Raw genomic sequence first — 20,764 nt, 5'->3', positions numbered from 1 at the left:
TCTCCACAATGAGTTAGACCTTAGATAGGCTGAACTACCTTTAGGTGACACTTACCTGTATTTATTACATTACTTAGGCACTATGAATCTGGGCCACAGAAACCCAGGCTCAAATTGTTATTTAACAAAGTCATATGTATTCAAAATAAGATAAATCTCTATTGTCCTCCATATATTTTCATCCTTTTAATAGGACACCTGCCATTGTTCATATTATGGTCTCACAAGTAAAGAGAAGAAAGCCAGTAAGAAAAAAAATTGCGTGTAGGTTTCCTACTTAGCTAAAGTTATACACATCACATGTGAATGAAAGAATTTCAGAATAAATTATTAAACTAGGGTTGATTGTGAAGGACAAAAAATTTGTAACAGCTAGTGCCTCATGCTCAGTATTAATAAAAGAGACTTTTGCCCACTAAGCTTTCTGATGACTGAAGTTGAAGTAGAGAAGCCAGGCTGTGTAGGTGGGATGGACCCAAGGAGTGGGAATAACACAACTGCACATAAAGTTTAACACAAAGTGGGTCTTCTACATAGATTTCCTTCTGCTTATTTTGGGAGAATCATGGTCAATATAGCATGTGAACACAAAAATGGCAATACTGGGTGGCCCAAATATCCATCTAGTCCAATATTCAATGATCAACAGTAGGTAGTTAAATAAGGTATAAGAACAGCACAAGAACGTAGTCACACTTCTACAATGTACTTAACTAGAAGTTCCTTCTCCTTCCTTGCCCTTCGCCAAGACAATCAGCACTAATCAAAGTAGTTCCGTAATTCACAAAGGAAAGAAATAAACTTCCTAAGTATAAAACATTTTTCACACACACAAAATATATAAATAACATATAATGTGTGCCATATAGGTACATTTTTATATGCTGTAGAAAAGACATTTTTCTTTAAACATGATTTCTTACACATCCAATTATTATTTAATGAATATGACTACACATATTGTTTAAAAAGATGGTACTGTTCCTCTTCCTTAGTAACCTAATACGTAAAACTATATTTTTCTATGAATGTTCCTATTCTACAAACAACCATGAGCAAACAACTTGTGTGTGGTCAAGAGGATGTTCAAAAAGAACATCAAGACTCTTTTTTCTGACACAGAAAAAACAGACACATTTTGAACAGAAAATGTAAAGTAAAACTGTTGCACAAACATGACATGACATACATTACCTAAGTGGTTTTGATCCAGTGTCTGCAACTATGCCCACTGGTATCTCCTGAAAATTTAGGTGGAAAACTACCAATAACCAGTAAAGAAACAAACAAATAGCAAGGGAAGAGCCAAACTATTTTCAAAATACACCTTCAGAAGTAGTGTATGGCAGCTGAGAGAGGATACCTTAGGAAGATGTTCAGAAATGGTTCTCACAACTTTGCCTTCAACCCCAACCCTTCCTTTGTGCTCTCCCACTCCTGCTGAGGGAATTCACACACAACAGCCATGCTCTCTCTAAGCCCAAAGTCTCCTCGTCCATATCCAACATAATTTCTCTAAAATGCAGATGACTGCAGCCCCTTCTGGGCCTTCCTGTGTGAGACAAGCTGGCCTTGTCTCTGATGAGTTGTGCTCTACTCTTCACAGGCTGTGAATTTCTCATGGCAATCCAACTTTTTTAAACTTGGAAACAGCAAAATGCTTTCAGCTCTCACTAATCCTTGCTTCTGGGAAGTGTCGTGGTTTAACCCCAGTCAGCAACTCAGCACCACACAACCGTTTCCCCCTCCCCCTCCCAGTGGGGTGAGGAGGAGGAAAGAGGGGAAAAAAAAAAGTAAAACTCGTGGGTTGAGATAAGAACAGTTTAATAACTAAAGTAAAATACTAACAATAGTAATAATGAAATATAATAATAATAGTAATGAAAAGGAATGCAACAAAAAAAAAAAAAAGGAAGGGGGGGGAAGCAAAAAAACCAGTGATGCACAATGCAATTGCTCACCACCCGCTGACCGATGCCCAGTTAGTTCCCAAACCGCGATCCCCGCCTCCTGGCCAACTCCCCCCTGTTTATATACTGGGCATGACATTCCATGGTATGGAATACCCTTGTGGCTAGTTCAGGTCAGCTGCCCTGGCTATGCTCCCTCCCAGCTTCTTGCACACCTGCTTGCTGGCAGAGCATGGGAGACTGAAAAGTCCTTGACTTAAGACAAGCACTACTTAGCAACAACTAAAACATCGGAGTGTTATCAACATCATTCTCACACTAAATCCAAAACACAGCACTGTACCAGCTACTAAAAAGAAAGTTAACTCTATCCCAGCCGAAACCAGGACAGAAGACACATATGAATGACTGAAAGTTGAGGAAGTTGAAGAGAAGAGAGTTCTGGAACGGTGCTGCAATGCCCAATGTAAGGAGGAAGCTTAAACGGCCATAAGACTACCAGGACTTCGGAAATCACTGGAATAGAGATTCACTCAGAATGGTTCACTTAAAATAGGTGTTAAGACCTGGGAAAAGGAAACCTGTAGTAGAGGTAGACGTGCAATGTCTGAGACCAAATAGTGGAAAAATCACAGCTAATAGAGGAGTAAGGTGGACTTAATGTTAGTAAACATCTTAAAATGATCACGATTTGCCTGAGGATACAAGTAACCAGAAAAAAGTATTTGCTGCAGGGGGGTGTGGGGAAAATGTAGGATTTAGAAGAGAAGTGCTCTCACTAGTTCAAGGAAACGAACAGAGAAAAGCTGTTGGTTTATGGCATCTCCCTCGTCTAAGGGCATTAAGGGCTGGGTGCAGCCAGATGGGGACCTGCTTTAAATTTCAGTGTCTGGTAGAAAAATGGGCAGCAAGGCCTGGAGAAAATCATTACTGTGTGATCAAGGTGTATCAGATCACCACCCATGGCAGAGAGAGGAGCCTCAGAAACACGTACCACAACACTGGGGTACAGACAGAAGCTTAAAGCCTAGGAAGGATAAAATTTAACAAATACTCCAGATTTTTTGAAGTGCTTTTTAAATCTGGAATTCTATAGGCAAAATAAATTATTTGTATCATCGCACTACCAACTGCAGCAAGACTAATTTTACTAAGCACCACAGAGAGACAGGATAAAGACCTGTCATCATCTCCTTTCTAAGTCAATGGGTAAACATCCCTGGTTTCAAAAGAAGCAGCTCCTGCGCTGTTCTTTCCTGCCCAGTCTTTCTCACACTACAGGCTTTGAAGACACATGTTTAAGGGAAGCCACAGCCAAAACAAACTCCAAGCACCACATCTAATTACAGAGAGAAGTAAACCACTAAAGAATGGTCAGTGAAAGATATTAAAGAATCATCCATAATCACAAAAGGAAAAGTCATCTGAGCAGTCTCAACACAGATCCAGGGAAAAATATCCAGGCCTTTGAATACTTACTATGAGCCAACAAAAATCAGGATATTTTTTATTTCAGGCACCATCTATCCCAAGTGTCCCATCTGAAATATGATGATGTATCCATATAGTTTTTCTTTTAAGATTCACAACACCACCAGGTTACAAAGACAAAAATATACAGCATCTAAGGCGGAACAAAGAGGGCTACCTCAAATGCAGGTAGCAGATCACTGATTTTGAGTTGTGCAAATCTCAGGCATGAGATTCAACTCCAAGACAGTGAATAGCAGCACAGTTAGCCATGTTACCTCTCAAATACTTCTCCCATTAGAATTACACAAAACTACATTGTCACAAAGCAACAAATGTGCCTGTGGTCTTACATATAAAGAAATGAAAAATGTTCTTTTTTTTTATTATCGCTTGATAATGCACATACCAGGAAACATCTTAACAAGAAAGTGAAGAAAGAGCTCTCCAAGACTTCTGAGACAAAGGCAGGACTCATTTTTCTCGTGAAAATGTTTCTTCAATATTTTCACTTAAACACACACACACTAAAACTATGCAGAAGTGACCTGTCTCTCTAAAAGTTGAAAAGAAAGAAGTCTTAGCTCAATCTTGTATGTTTACACTTTTAATCTTACCCTTAAACAAGACTGAATTGAGCATAACTGCACTGAAGGTCAGCTTCTATACTGGCATATCAAGTTTCAAGCCAACAGCTCTTTTATTTAAAATATGTTAGATAAAAAGGTAATATGCTCTCTGTAAGAGTTCCCTTGAGGTTAGAAGAGCCAATAAATTAACTGTTACCATATGTTTGGCTCCTTTTGGCAAAATTCAGTAACAAAACACTGCCAAACCTCTTTTGGCAGGTAATAATATTTGGTAGCTTATAGTACAACTTGGGAAAAAAGGAAACTGGACAGAAAGCTTGGAAATTAATAGAAGAAACTGCATTTCTATCCTTGTATAGTTAGCTATATACTGTTGAAAGAAAAATTGTAACAAAGTCAACTCTATGGGTCTGATCTATAATAAGCAGCTGTCTCCTCAAAAAGACCTCTATCAAATACACTCAAACACTCCAGCTAGCACAGTAATACAAATATTCTGCATTTGTTTTTTTAAACGATGCTAGATATGTATGATCTACTTTGCAAATGAGAAGCTTTGTAAAATTAGTATTCTTAAGTGTTAAAATGTATATTATTAGTGCTTTCATTATAGTGGGTTTATTTCATTATAAATGAGCAAAGTCTGGGTTTATTTGCAATGCCGTGTTCTTAAGTTTCACTTACGTTAAAATTAAATACTTTTTCCCCCCCAACATCTTTTATACCTACATACTTGAGACTAGAACGAGACAGATAAAAAGCCTTTAACACTACACCTCTAATTATAATTGTAGACATAGCACATGAAATTCTGGGTATTTTAAGGACATCTATTACAGACTTTTTTTTTTAAATTCCAGCTAAACAGGTGGGGGCGAACCTAGCTGGTCCTATTCCTTTACCAAGACAAGCAGGACTTGCTCTGTAAGGTCACAGTTATAAGAAATCAATGCTTCTTCAGATATGAAAATGTCCATTTCATTTTATTTTTGTAATCAGCTATGATAATGTACTCTAAATTCATTATTATTCGCATTTCCAATAAAATGGATAATAGCCTGTTGTTCATGCCATGATGGTTTGCATGTAGAGGAAAAACAGACACTTAAAAATTCTGCATTTCTTTAATCAATTGCATCATCCCATTAAATTCTAATTTTTATGTATATAAATCACTTGCTATTCAGCTTACAGTTCCACACACATATCTGGCAAGCAGTTTGAAGCAGGTTGACAGGTATAGGCCAGACGTTTCACTTCTTAAAGTCATGTTATTGCATGGTTAATCCTATATTTGCATTAATTTGATTACCAGAACTTACAGGTAAAACTAATCCTAAAGTGCAGGTCTAAAGATTATAATATAAGCTTCTGGAAGGTTTTTCCAGAAGAAAAATATTTTTGCCATTCTACGGATGCTTGCCTCATTCAGCCATTTGGGATTTTATTAATAATCTTCTCATTACTGTATTCATCTTCTGATTTCTTATTTTTTATTTTAAGTAAGGCAATTTCTGTGAAGACTTGACACTGAAATCAGAGACTTCATTACCCTGCAAAATATATCCACAGTTCAAAGTATTTAAGAGGGTTAAACAAAATGCAAACATTTAATGCAACATTAAGCATGTGAAATAAAAACTTGATTGCCTAAAGAAAGCATGCTATGCTGTTACCCTGGTGACAGGTTAAAAAAGGATTGTGAGCTGAATGGCTGTATGATATGAAATTAAAATGTTTCACATTGAACAATCCAAAATGAATTGGGAAAGGTTAGAGCAGAGGAGAGAGAAATCAATTCTCCAATGGCAATGGTGAATGGAAGTGAAGTCTGAATAGGATTTGCCAGTGGGGTGCAACAGCTGCCAAATATCCTGCAGCCAAAGAATTACAATAATACTGATGAAGTGTGCAAGAGCTTTTGGAATCATTGCAGGGAACAGAGAAATACTCCTACAATAATGAGGCCATTCTGTGTCCCATCCCACTTTTGCAGTTGAATCAAAGGAAAAAGAAACGGTTGAAAATTGTAATACTCAATAACAAAGGTATAAATGAATTATCTATCCCTTCAATCAATATCTTACATTTAGCTACAGCCTTTGTGAACCATGAAGGAAGGAAGCATGCTAAAGAATGGACAAATCAAGACACATACATGTAAAAGTATGCAGACAATATTGAATGAGAGACTTTTTCTTCCCATATATTTTGTTGACAACATTTCTACTGCAACAGCATCCAGAATAAGCTATATACTACACAAACAAACAGCAGGACACAACCAGTGCCTCAAGGAACTTCACAAGGTAAGGTGCTGATGCTCATGCTTATCTTTTTTATACTAATAATCCTAGGAAAGAAACATCAATAAAACTTCTCACGTGAATGCAGTTACACATGCATTTACTGAGCTTAAGAGTCCCCCAAAGTCAAGAAAAACTTTGCCCTTCCATAAAAACCTCCAACACAACTTTATTTCTGCCCTTCGAAACTCCAAATAAAATACACAGATGGAGAGAAAAACCTATGCTAAAAATAGCTGTAAAATGACCAGGGAGCACATGGCAATTAGCACACACCTTGTTAGTTCTACGGTTTCATGCACACACTTCTTACACACAGACAAATATTAAAGAACAAGTTTAGGAGGTGTAAACCTGCATGAGAGGACAGCATTGTTGGGCTTATAAAAGGGATCAAAGTAAAGGAAAGAGAGAGAGGTCTTGTGGTAAAGAGAGGATCTTGCAGAAGAAGAGGTCGTAAGCAAAGCATGGATGAGAAAAGGGCCAGATTCACAATTAAAAAGGGACAGGAATATGGCAGCACAACAGAAAACATTCACATGTGTATACTACATAAATTCAAGTTTCAACAGTAAGTGAACAGTAGCCACAGAAGCTATAAAGCTCCTACAGCAGCTGCTGTTTTCCCAGCAGACATGGTGAAAATAAAAAATAAACACAGGGACTTAGCCAGGTCCATTTACTTTTGTGAACGGCTTTCCCACCAGCAATCACCTCAGCAAGATGCATGCCACTGCTATGGGGATCTTCCCAAGAGATGCTCAGTGAGGTTCAAACTTTTCATAATGATTATCTTCATAATGTTTTCATAATGGTTATCAACTCTAAAGATTGAGCAAGCGTGGATTCCTGAGTGCTCAGGACACCTTTTTCCCTACAAATGACATAGGGATGACAGGCTATGAAAATTTCCCATAACAGACCATTCTGTTTCTGGAATATATGTTCATGAATCACACGGAACAAAGGCTCTGCTTTCAAACAACTATATAAATACCTTATATTGCTTAAATTAATGGAATCAGAATTGATAACATAATCCAATCAAAGAAAAAATGATACATACATTCTGTAGAAACAGTCATAAATGCTACCTTGAAATGTCCCATTTCAACTTTTATATTTTACATAGAAGTTCACTTCCACTGGCCAAAAATACCTGCTTCATATATTTGCATCTACTTGTTTTTCTCTAGCACATATAATCCTCTTTCCATGATAAGCAACTGAACAATGTAGAATGGTAAATAATACCAGATTTTAAAGACAGCTAGAATATTATATAGGGCAACTGGTTTAGCAGTGATTAAGCAAGATTACAAAAAAAAAAAAAGTAATTATTTATGAGGGATCAAAAGAACAACATTAAGCAACACCTAAAGAGACAAGAGAGGGTTGTAACAATCAGAAGAGCCCATTATAAACAAAGATATCACACAAAGAAAGTAAGAACAGAGTCTTAGTACCTTGCCAGTCTATGGGGAAAGAAAAAAAACACACAGTGGAATAATGGTCTGAAGCTGCAGTAGTTACCTAAACATATCGAGGACTTTCAAAGGCATAACAGTAAATCATGAAAAGAATGCTTGACTTGTTGACCAGGGGTCCAGAACAGTAAGGATAAGACAGCGTTATTTTCATGAGCTAAGGATGACTGCACAGTTCCAAAGTGAGGGAATGAAGAAAGCCACAAGTGGGCTGGACTTAGTCATCCTTACCAAATGAAAACAAAGTGTTTTATCTTTATGTCACACTAGAGGGTATTTGTAGGGTAAGGCAAAGTATAAATATTTAGATGTACTTGCAATAACTGTTCATGTTATTACTGTGGTTCGGGGTGGGGGGGTGATGTGTGGAATAAAAATCACGTAATGCAGTTGATACAATTCAGCGGCGCCTGTGACTGTGCTGCAAGTAAGAACTCTCCCTCTTTTCCAAGCGGCCAGTTCGGATGACTCTAGTGAATTCTCCTGACATCATCTTCCTCCTTCTTAAAATTAATGTAACATAACCTTATTTTGTGCTGCTCCAGCAGTGCAGGAGAGCCAGAAAGCTCTCCTATTGGGCAGCTGACCATCCTTCCATATGGGGAAGCCCTAGGCTGGCAAAGAGCTGGCTCTGTCCCAGATTCCAGCAGGGTAATAGGTGTAGTCTATGTGAAAGCAAGCATGCCTGAGAGGTGCGGGGCTCCACTGCTCTCTGAGCAGTTCCCTCACTGCCCTAATCATGCAATGGCAAGGCAAAGCAGGCATCCGAACCATCATTACTAAGTGTACCTGAGGATTTACGTCAATATATCTGTACCAAATCAACTTAGACGCGAACCTACAATAATTCATTAAAAAGCTAAACATATCCATTTCTGTTCTTGCAGTTCACCAGACGTGTTATGTCCACTGCACTGGACCCTTGGATTTTCAGAATTTTAAAACATATAAAAATTCAGCCCAGTTATTTCAGAACTTGACAACAACTTGATTGTATTTTATCTGTAATTTCTCACCATACACTTACCCTTCCTGTGAAAGTATTATTTCATGCTTAGAAAGCATCATCCATTTTAGGTCTCAAAATACTTTATACATGTTGATAAATAAATATTTACAAAACCTCAATAATGCAGTAAAGTATTAAGGCCATTTTGTCTTTTTGTAAACTGAGGCCCAATCCAACTGACTTCTCTAAGGTCCCACAAGAACAGTTAGGAATTTAACTCAAGACTCCCTAATCCCAGTCTCCTATATTAAATACATGAGCAAGAAAAACCTTTAGGGTTTTTTGCTAGCAAGATAAAACATTTTCCAATGTGTTACCATCTTTTTGCATGTAGTATCAGGTAATATGGGCATGCAGCCTCACTGGTTTTTTCCAAGTCGTAAATGATGAAAGGGTAAAACCCATAGAAAAATTAGGAAAATACACTTAGCAGCCAACACAAGCAATGCAGAGGAAGTGCTGTAGGCAATTGGGTTTAGAAGTATAAACATCACATTAGTAGACCCATGAGATAGCATGATGTAGCCACACCTGGAGAGTCACTCTGCTATTCCCCTCCCAACCCACTAATGAAAACAAGCCTGAAGCCAAAATGTGAAGATTCAACTGTACAACATCATTTTTGGTCTCAAAGGCTAACTACATCAAACAGACGTAAAATAAGCTAGATTCACTTCAGCCAAAATATGTTTCCACTTGAAACAAGATCGAGTTCTGTCTAGAAGACCTTGGGATTTTACTAGATGCTGTAAATCTGTTCAGCAGCTGTGGGTGGCACCAGTTTCACAATAAACTGGACTACAGAGTAAGTAGGAAAAGTCTTAGGTAAAATAACTGAAAGCTGAACAATGAAACAATCATCAATCATTCATGGCTCTTTCCTGTAGGAAACATGTGCCCCTATTATCTGGATATCACAGTGAAATATTCACATTAGTATCTGACTCAGAAAATACCAAGCAATTTCATTAGCTAATCATCTTTCAAAAAAACCAAACACACAAACAAAACAAAACAAACAAACAAAAAAAAACCAAAAAACCAAACCACCCCACAACAACCTTTTTCCCAAGAAAACTGGTTAAATAACAACCAGTTAAATTAAAAAAAAAAAACCCACACAGAAAATGCTCTAAATATTCAGTTGTGTAACAAAAGTAAATGCCTATATTCCTGTAACTCTGAGCATGCACAGGTCTCCAGCAGCCGTTCTAGCTAACAGTTGGCAAATTAATCCTAGGAGACTGTTGGTGAGACCAAGGGCACATAGCAATGCAGACAGTGGAAACTCACCTGTGGGTGCTCCACCCAAATCATAATACCATTTATTCTAACACAGGAAAGGCAAACCAGCCTTTGGCTTGTGGCCTGTATTAACCTCAACGCCACACAAACTACTACAACAAAGAATCCCACTGCAGGGGTCACATCTAATGAAACTAGCTGAAGGAAGTTGGGTGTTTGATCCTAATGAGGCAATAGGTCGCTGATCATCAGCAAGAACCTTACACTTGATGATTCAGTCACCCAGGGGACTGCAAGACACATATTTTCCAGTCACATCCCTGCAAATATCAACTGTAGAGGAGAACCCTCCACATGAGGCTGCTACTAGTCTGAACTGTGGCACAGAGCTAAGGCCCACCTCTGCATCCCTTTTATGAGCCATCTTCTGCTCACCTCTTCCTCCTTGCTACACATTCCCACTCTTGTACCTCTTCCAGAATAATTTCACTTTTCATGAGTACTTAACCTGGTTCTGTCAGAATGATCTAAAGTAAATTATTATTAAACTTTTTCTATGCTAATACGGGTCATTTCAGCAGAACCAGAGTAGAAAGCAACTACACACAAAATCACACCTGCATACCTGGGGGAGGAGGAGGAAAGGCAGACACCAAGGGAGGAGCAGGCTGGGACAACGATTCCTTCATCTGGCTCAGCTGTGCTTCATCTGATTACAGTTTCAGTAGCCCTGATAGTGAAAGGTGGAGCTTCTGTGAAGACTTCAAGCATGGTTCTTTCTATCTATCTGACTAGAGTAACAATCCTGAGCTTGGGCTGAATAAATCATGGGGAAAAAAGGGAACCCAAAATACCCCTGCAGTTGTGAAAAGAATGTATATTATAAATATGGCTCCCAAAAGGGAAAAGAAAACAAACCAAAACCAAAGATAAGCATATAACTCAAGTTCAGCAGAAAACTGTCTATTTGACAGCTGTGACAAGTTTAGAAGAAATAATGCATGATTTCAAAATACTACTTTTCAGTGCAATTCCTTACACAAAAATTCTTCAATTGCTTTCAGTACATGCAAAAGAAAAAAATGCTGTCAACATAAATAGTGCCAGAGAGCCAAAATTTTGAAGATAATGATCAACATGTCAATGTACTTTTCCAAACCATTAGGGGAATGTTATGGATCAACTTTGGAGCGTGCAGTCTGTCTAATCTGCTTACATCCTGCAACATGGATTTAAAATTCACACAGACTCCAAATGCCCAACTCTGCCACAGTGAACCACATCCAAGATTACAACTGGCCTTTTTGATTTGTTGCCAGTAGCACAGGTTCCTACCCTATACTTTTTGTTTACTAACATTTTTCAAACAGATTGCAGTCATACCAATAAAGATGTGCTTTCTATGGCCACAATCCTGCTCCCTAAAAAGTACCCATGACATGGAACACCTTCAAAAACAAGTCAGATGCAGTTTGGGTAAGTCAAGGACATGCCGTGAAGGATCCTTGATGGGACTGCAGTAACTTGTACGCTCCACAGTCCTCAGTCCCCTCTAGAGGGAGTCCACTAGCTGCTCTAAGGAATGGAGAACACTGTCCAGGACACTGAACAGTCCTTTGACCTCATTCTGCCTTTGTTTCTTGGACTTTTTCTCTGAAGGAGTTGCATGACTTTGGGGAAAGGGTATCATTATCAGGTTTGGTTTTCTTCAGAATTTACTTACCAGTAAGCCTTTTTGCATTATCTTGTCCCTACTTGGCCTCAAACTGGCAGCTTTACTATCATTAAAACAAGCAGATCTAACAATGTATAAGGATTGAAACCATGACCTATTCAATAAGAACCACACTCAGCCACCACTTGGAGAAAATTTAAGGCTCAACTTCTGAAGGATTCATTCCAGATCTGCATATACCTCAACAGACAGAAAAGATCATCCTTTGAAAGCTGAGTTCAACATAAGTACACCCCACCATGGCAAGAGAAAGTGATCTTCCCTGTGCTGAAAAGATTTGTTAGCTTCACCATTTAAAATCTGAAAAATCAGACCTTAATCTAGTCTTACAAACTGCATGGGGTCAGACTCTGCTCACGGTGGAGGAATATATGTGAGAGAGTTAGACTAGGACTCCAAAAATAAGCTATTTTTTTTTCAAAGCAGGGGTGTATTTTTTTCCCTAATGCAGCACAAAAAGAGATGAATGACCATGCCTGATTGCTCAGTGCAATACTTCGTTTACATATCTGATATCTCAGTTAAGTTGTATATGTCTTTTTCTATTAAGATACACAGATACCTAGTACTGAAAGGAAATACTTGCAACAGAAAGAAAACATTAAAAGATTCTTCAAAAATTGGACTCCTTTTCTTTTCAGCAAGTAAGAACATTTTACAGGCCAGAGAAAGAAATCTCAAATCAGAGCAGGGAATGCAATAGCAGTTTGAGAATCACTACTTAAATCAACAATTCCTATCCCTACTCTAAGTACAAAGTAATCCATTACGTCTCTATAGCAGTACCAGACTACTTAACTTCCTATGCTGGCCAGTAAAAACTACAATCAAGGCTCCTCCTCATTTTCCCTCATTCATCTTTTACTTAGGGAACAGTGGCCTTTGAGTGTCTGTTCTTCTCTTTATGCCATTTGCTATGAAGGATATAACTCGTGGAAGGAAATAAAAAGGTGCTTTACTTTCCCCTGTAGGTGCATAAGGCAAGCAGTGACCTAGCCCTACATATGCTATACATTACAAAGCCGTTATGCTTGCCCTAACTGTCTCTTTTTTTTTTCTTTTTTTCCTTTTTTTAACACCATATGGTACTATTTATCTTTGTGGGTACAAATAAAAATAAAGACTTCTTGAAACCACATTTGATTTATTCCTGACCACTGTAAAATCAGTAATAGAATACACTGTCAAACCACTGGCATGGAATGTGAATAATGTCTATCCTGCATTCTGACTTCCCTCTCACACAAACACACACACACGCAACTACATTAAAGAATGTGAGGCAAGAAGAAGGAGTCATGCTAAAGTTAGGATTCATTGTATGCAACCGTTGCAAACACCAACTACCCAAGCAAGTTTCACAAATTCAATTGTTCTAATAGAAGGTCTCAAGGCATTGACAATGATGGGCCAGAGGACAACGAAAGCCAGAAACATCCTAGAGGAAAAAAGCATACTGTTCCAAAAAGCCGAAGAAGTGAATTCGTATTTTGACACAAGCTACTGCAATGGCTGGCCAATTAACAGTACTACCTAGGTCACTAGCAGCTACTATCCAAAAGAATGAGGGAGTCGGGGAACAAAAGCACCAAAAAACATACTTAAAGCAAGGTGCTGACTCTTCCAGCATTTACCAGTCAGAAAGTGTTTTCAGAATCAGACCCTAAACTATTAGGGTCCTTCATCAAGGTAGCAAATTACTCATGAATCCACAATATTTTAAAGCTCTGTAGCTGAATATTCATATTATCCCAAAGTGCTTAGATCGCTTCAAATGGGCACATGGGAAATTTGTGATGCTCAATTTGTGGTTAGTTACTAATGCAGCAACATTTTGCATTAATGAAACTCCTGATGTGCATTAATTACTGTACTGGCTTGTAACACATTTTTGTGCCTATTAGTTTGCTAATATGTAGAATAAAAATAATCATGTATGACTGGTGTGAGTAGGGAAATGTAAGCCACAGCTCATTTGAATTTAGAAAAAACAGACTATATTAAGAAACCATGCAGTTTCTCACCAGTGTCTCTCATGCATAAGAAGATGCCATTAACAAAACACATCAGCACATCTGAGTTCCTAGAAATGAACTTACCTTGGAGTCCCTAGAAATCGCTGTGATCTCAGTTGTTCAGCCACGTACAAAGACGCTGCTGTTGCCAGTAGTTCTCTTCTTTCAAGATCTGTCAACTTGTGTCCTAGTTTTCAGAAAGCAGTTTAAAAAAAAAAAAATTAGATACCACAGACCAACACAGACACAAAAAGTAACAACTACCAGTGAAGACACTGCTCAGTCCTTATACATGAAACCTACATTTTTTCCCTCTAAATTAAGATGAGGCTTAGCATAGCAGACGCTCTGAGTTTCAGAGTTTAAATTGCATGTTTTCATACAGATCAGCCCTGCTGCTAACACTGGTATCTCTGTTAAAAACAATTTGACAACTGAAAGAAAAAAAAACTGAACGATGCTGCAGCATCTTGTTTTCGTTACTGAAATGTCACTGGTTGACATATTGTGCTTCATGCTGGTAAGGAATCCATCTGTACATTAGAACTTACTCAAAATATACAGCACACTTTCTCAGTACTTTACCTTGCAAAGGCTACAAATCTTCCAAGCAAAGGGATAACACAACAGTACAAACCCCAGAAATAAATGGGGATAAAACTAGTCGTCAGCCCTGGGTCATTTAGTGCCATTTGTGTAATCATTAGTTTGCAACTAATGGAGTCAAAGTCATGTTTGGCACTTCATAAGCAGAAAATGGCTCAAAGTAGCCTACAATCTGAAGGCAGGCAAGCTAATAAAGGTTTGGACAAAAAGGTGCAAACCAGGGTGATTGGAAGCGGGTTTTCACCCAACCTGGTCTTGTTCCAGAAAGTGAAGGTTAACTAGAAATTCAATTGTCCATTCAGCAGGCTAAAAGACAGAGCACAGTGACAGAACTTTGCCCTCCCCATCTTTAGGTTAGAAATCGCACAACACAGTTTTGGTATGAAAAGCTGGCAAATAGGTGGCCAAGACTGGTGTCACCAGAGAAGTAGAACAGTCAAAACTGATGTGAAAGGGAGCAAAAAGACAAGTAAAGTACTCAGTCCATACGGCAGTGGCAGGAAGTTAAAGCTGATGTAGAAGAGGACAGGAAGTGCAAAGCTGAATTGTCATGGAGAAAGAGAGGCAAACTTTATCCTCAGGAGAGAGATTTTGCACAGATGAAAGCAAAAGTGTTTCAAAAGCCAGAGGCGAGGATAACATAATGAATAAAGTTAAAAAAAAATAAAGGTTAAGACTGAAAGACTTAGGAGTTACAACACAGCTCTCAAAAAGTGCTTTATGTGTACATATCACAGCAAATGCCATCATCCCTGGCAAGTACAGATTTCACACGAAGGGATGGGGGAAGAGGCGGGGGAAGGGGTTCAGAAGGCTGTATCTCCCTGAGCAGCTCTGCCCAGGGGGGCACATTTGCTTCCAGTCCTGCAGCAGAGAAACAAGTTACACAGCTCCCTTCTACACCTCCACTCTCCCATCACCTCAGCACTACTGCATGTAATGTTAATTCACATTCCCCAGTACTGGTCACCAGCAAGTGACAATTTCTATCAGTAGCATAAAATAAGATTAATATGATCCTCAAGAAAACCAGAATGGAGGCCTCTGAAAAGGACTGGAGCAGACTTTACAGTAACAAGTGCACAATTTCAAAACAGGACATCTTCTTCACAGGACCCATCATTCCACTGGGAACATTAAATATGGATAAGTAAAGAGGCTGCTTAGAGTCCACCTCAGCAATGCAGTCATGCCACGGTGATGGAAACACACTCATTACAGTTCCAGCTAACAGTACAAAGGAGCTGTCACAGGCCAAAAAAATGTAAATTTAAAAATAACAAAAGCCAGCAAATCTGCATCAATCTATTTTTAATTTAGTCCATATTAACATATTCTGGCTAAAGATTACTGCAACTACCTTTGCTCAGTGTTTATTATTTTTTTATCTGCCTTGAAATGGAAACTGTCTTCACTTGAACAAACGCATGCAGAAATACAAATGCTGAAAGCTTGGGGAACTGGCTTGAGAAACAAATTTGATCTTTCCTTTGCCAGTTACTAGAAAAACTGACTGCAAAGCGGAAGTCAAAAAACGCTGAACTTTTGTATTATTTGTGTATATATACACACACATACATGTATATATAAGCCTTATATAATTACATAATGCAATAACATCAACTATCTGGCTCTGAAATGTACCAATTTTCCAATTGTATACACACAGTGAAGAAGCTCTGAGATCATTTTTCCAAAATGCTGTATCTAAAATTGATGATTTGTTTACATGTCTCAGCTAAAGACACATCAGAAATCTATCCTAAAACCTTTGCTTTTCAGTCACCCTGCCTAACACCCATGACAAGTCCGTGTGACCAAAACTGCATGTTCCCACCTGCTCCAACACACACTGGTAGTATCAACTCATATAAAGGAACAAGGTAAAACTAGAAAGATCCCAGTTTGAAGTTTTTATTGCGTGACCTTCATCTTGGATGAAATCAATAACTGCTTTTGCGCTTGCTGTGCTGCAAAAACTATTTTCTCCCTGTATCTTCAATAAAAATCAAACTCCAAACAGTGTACAAAGGTCAATAATTTGAAACAGGTTAACAACTGATCAAGAGTTGCATTCACAACTTCATTATCACAAACATGAAAAAAATATTTATCCGCTTTCTCTATTTGTTGCTATTTGCATTAGTTGTGGCACAGATGTGGCAAGCAGAAAACCGGTCATGACTGTAGTATCCAATGTGGGATTTCTGGGAGATAATATAAACTGTTAACAAGAACATACCAAAACTAGGTTTTGATCTTTGGCAATAAAGATACAATCCTACCACAGAATGTCCTTAGCATAACTTTGGAGGTGTACCTCGGAAGCTTGATTAAAGGCTGCTTCCTAAGGATGACAATTTACCTTTATTACACAAGACAGACTGCTGTCAGTACCGCCTTAGTTCTCTGAACTCCACTCCCATTTCCCTCGCCTTCTGCTCTTGCTCTGCTGCTATGCTCAGCAGAATTTTAAACATTTTTGAAGTTAAACTTTCAATCACATTACTATATTTGGAAATACACAAATGTTCCAGATAGTGATACCTTTGTTTCACTTCAAGTATTATTTTACTTTAGAAGCCACCCCTCAGGATTTCAATTGGGTGTCTTGAGGTATAAGTTAATATTCACCATCAATAAAAATATAACAATGCAGCCTTTCATGTTCACCATGCAGAAGATCAATCTGAAAAGTAACAAAGCTATCTCTGGGGCATTTGTCCAAGTGCTGCCTTGATAGGGAATGAAATGAGTAAGTAGAAAAGGTTCCCCAGCTTCCAACATGGGAAGTTCTGCCATTGCTCTTTCCTACTCTCATCACTGCAGACTCCTAGGCTACATGGAGATTTCATCTCCACCATAAAACGTAAACCAGCTCCCAAATCTCTCTGCTCAATGTGGGATATACTTTTGCATTATCACTATCATCACTGAGTTGAATTATATAAGGTGAATGTAAAACAGGATTAACGGCTATAAAATTAAGTCACAACTAAAGGAGTGGAAGCACTGTTGTTCATATTATTTAAAACTAGACTGCATGCACCTATTACTACTAAATGACAGAACCCTGGTTGGAAGGAAGACAAGGAAAAAGTATTACTCTCTCATTTCCCTGATGTTATGATTGCTTAAATCAATATTATCCCAGTATCCCCCAAGCTGAGTCAAAAAGGTTCATGCAATTACTTTACATAACCAACTTCAAATTAAATTACATAAAAGGTCATTTTTCGCATAACAGTCTCATTTGCATTTTGTCCTAGAAATGTGTTTCCTACTATCAATTATAGGAAAAAAAAAAAAAACCACCACACAAAACAAACAAGCCCTGGTTACATGCCCCGGTCTGTTACTTAATACTTGAAAAGTGACTGTTTTCTGATTGGGAAGAATAAAAATTAAAAGCAAAATGGGTAAGATAGAAAGTGCAATGCATAATTCAGATCCACACCAACGCAGGCAATGTTTATATCATTACTAGGTTCTGTTTTGGCTCTGGTTTTTCCCCAATGGATTTTGAAGTGGACCATTACAGATGGCATGTATACCAAGTAGGCTGAGGCAGAAAACAAATTTGGATGGTATTAAAGGCTTTAATTTCTTCTGAAGTCCAGCGGAGCTTTGGTCCACCCCGATGGTCATGATAGAAGACAAGACAATATTGTCTGTGAATGCAATCTCAAACCATTCAGAATAGTGAGGAAGTATGTCTCTCAGAGAGCTCGTGATCACTTATAAGATGGATACCATAGCATACAGAAAGGAAACCTCTACTATTTTGAATTATAAAGGGATTAGTGACAGACCAAGAAATGTTTCTTGGCTTCACCTGCCAGAAAGAAAAAAGTCAAGTAAGCTGTTAAGTCAATTTTTATAATCCAGTAGCTTCATAAAATGAAGACAAAGATTAGAGTCCAGTGTGGAGAAGATGAATGGAATTAACAGCAACCATCATCTCCCTTCTAACAGTAACACAGCCAGGGGAAGCTGCATTCTCCTCTCCAACTAATAACAAAAGTCTCTAGACTTAAATTTAAAAGTCGTATCTACAGTCCCAATTCACCTAAAAAACACTTTGGTTCATAACAGAATCATGGAATGACTGAGGTTGAAGGGACCTTGGGAGGTGCTTAGTTTATTCAGTGTGCCCCCCTTCCCCACCAATCATTCTCAGCATCAAATTCAGACCAGGTTGCTCAGAGGTTTGTGCAGTCAGGTCTTGAAAATCTCCAATTTATGACCACTGTCTCTTGCTCTGCTGCTGTGCAACTCACTGAAGAGCCTGGCTTCATCTTCTTGGGAACGCCCTCAGAGGTATGAGAAGGCTGCCATTAGGTCCACCCTAAGCTTTCTTGTTTCCAGGCTAAACAAGCTTCATTCTCCCAGCCTCTCCTCACAGGTCCTCTGTTCCAACCCCACCAACCACCCTGTTGGCTCTTCGCAAGACTTACTCAAGTTTATTGACATCTTTCTTCTACGTGTGAGGGGGTTAAAACAGGATGCAGTATTCCAGAGGTGGTTTAATAAGTGTTGAGTAAAGCGGAGTAATCATTTTCTCCAACCCGTATAATTACAACAAACACAATGTATCTAAAAGCCTTCACCTCATACACAGTCTCTGGAGCCAATACACAATTGCAGGAGAGAGAGGTGCTTCCTCTTTCTTCCTTTCTCTATTAGAAATCAGTTAACATAAAGGATTGTCCATCAGAACTTCTGCTCTTCCTCTCCACTCAAATGAGATAAACATGCTAGAAGAGAGGAAGTAAAGGATTCTTTTTCCTTTTTGACCTGTGTTTTGGTATGACTTTTGCGACAATCTCTTGGAAAATGCCCCATTTCTCATTTGCGCAGGATGTCTCTCCCAAAGAGACTGACCAAGCATTTGAGACGTCATTTAATAACCAGGAAGAGTGGACCATTAAAAAAAAAAAAAAAATCTCAATATTAAAACAGATATCCAGGAAAAGATTAACTGTGAAACAGACTGAACCACAAAGAATGATCCAATGAATAGGGTTCTAACCTAAGGATCCTTGAGTTTAATTTGTTCTTTGTCAAAGACTCCTCTTAGATCTTTGTGAAAATAGAGATACTTTCTGTGCCTATAAAATAGGGATAATAGATTGTACATTCCTTTCTCACTAGGCAGGTTCGGAAGTAGAGGCATTTCAGGCTGCTTGGAAGCTGTGGAAGGACAGCTCATCTGACAATACTCTATCTAGTAGTATGGGCTACTCCTGCATGCTTGGCAAACATTTTCATTTTGTGAGCAAAGTGCTTGGAGGCCACTCTAAGACAGATGTATTTGTGTCACCTGACCTAATCAGTGTTGCTGCAGCCACTCTCAGATCCACACTCCTCCCAAAACATGCATGTGTGCTCAGAGCAATAACCCACTCCAGCTAACCCACTGACAGCTAGCATTCTAGCCGTCCATCCCTCGTACAGACAACAAAAGGGTATGACAGCAGCTGTTTTCCCACACTAATCATACCCTGAGCAAGGTTAGTTTCAGCACAGCAATACTTTAAAATAACTTGCAATAAACAAACTGTCTTTGTTAATGAATGCTTATTTAAAGAAGGGAAGAAAAAGAGTTAAACCCTAATCATGAAAATTACTGAACATTCCCATTCTAGATGTAATTTGAAGTGGGCATCACAGGTTAATGGAAAAGCTGCCAAGATATTTCTAATAATTAATTTTTTCTTAACTTAAAGTAAAAGCCTTCTAATGCAACCCTTGAAAATTACACTGGAAAACAAAGCATCTCTGATTTTACTCTTAAGTAAGACTAAAGTTAATATTTATATTCGAAGAAAAATGCTCATAAGAAATGGGCCAGTACTTCATGGAGTCACCAGAAAGAACACAGCTGACATTCATTACTTACCATCAATGTAGATCAACAGTGGCAATTGTGTAGTTTACAAAAGAAACACACTGGATTGTGCTCAAGCATTAATACAGCATGCATCTTCATTGAAATTTTTTTATTTCTTAAGTTTTCCAAATTTAAAACACTGCTGGTATGGATTCCTACTGTTAACAACAGCACATATTTCTAGGTATTTCCAAATCCACTTTAGCTACACATTGCTCTAATTTTTCAGATTATCCCAGATCTTTTTTACAGCTACACATCTTTTATAAACAATATTAAGATATATAAAGCTACTTAATTTTCACATCTTCCTAGAAAAATAATACCTCTGGGTATTTATATTAAAAAGTTAGTTGATGTGAGTAGAGGACTTACATTGCATAAGTTACTTTGCTGAGCTTCTACCCATCATCTGCCCACCACCCTTGCTTGCCTTCAACAGTTCCCATTAGACTCTTTGCATTTGCAGAAAAATTTTTCAATAGGTACTTAAAAAAC

The 20,764-nt window shown here is 38.3% G+C and overlaps 1 protein-coding gene across 2 annotated transcripts in view; it reads right to left on the bottom strand.

The window, feature by feature from the left end:
* Positions 1-20,764, bottom strand: part of PCCA (propionyl-CoA carboxylase subunit alpha) — a 305,187-nt gene that overhangs the window by 125,825 nt on the left and 158,598 nt on the right. For both annotated transcript variants that reach the window (XM_050915340.1, XM_050915341.1), the window contains one exon: positions 13,852-13,954. In XM_050915340.1, coding sequence (XP_050771297.1) covers positions 13,852-13,954 — 103 coding nt within the window. The remainder of the gene's footprint in view (positions 1-13,851; positions 13,955-20,764) is intronic.

Source organism: Gymnogyps californianus, chromosome 1, assembly GCF_018139145.2.
Source record: "Gymnogyps californianus isolate 813 chromosome 1, ASM1813914v2, whole genome shotgun sequence".
NCBI lineage: Eukaryota > Metazoa > Chordata > Aves > Accipitriformes > Cathartidae > Gymnogyps > Gymnogyps californianus.
This window is presented reverse-complemented; position numbering and strand designations above follow the sequence as displayed.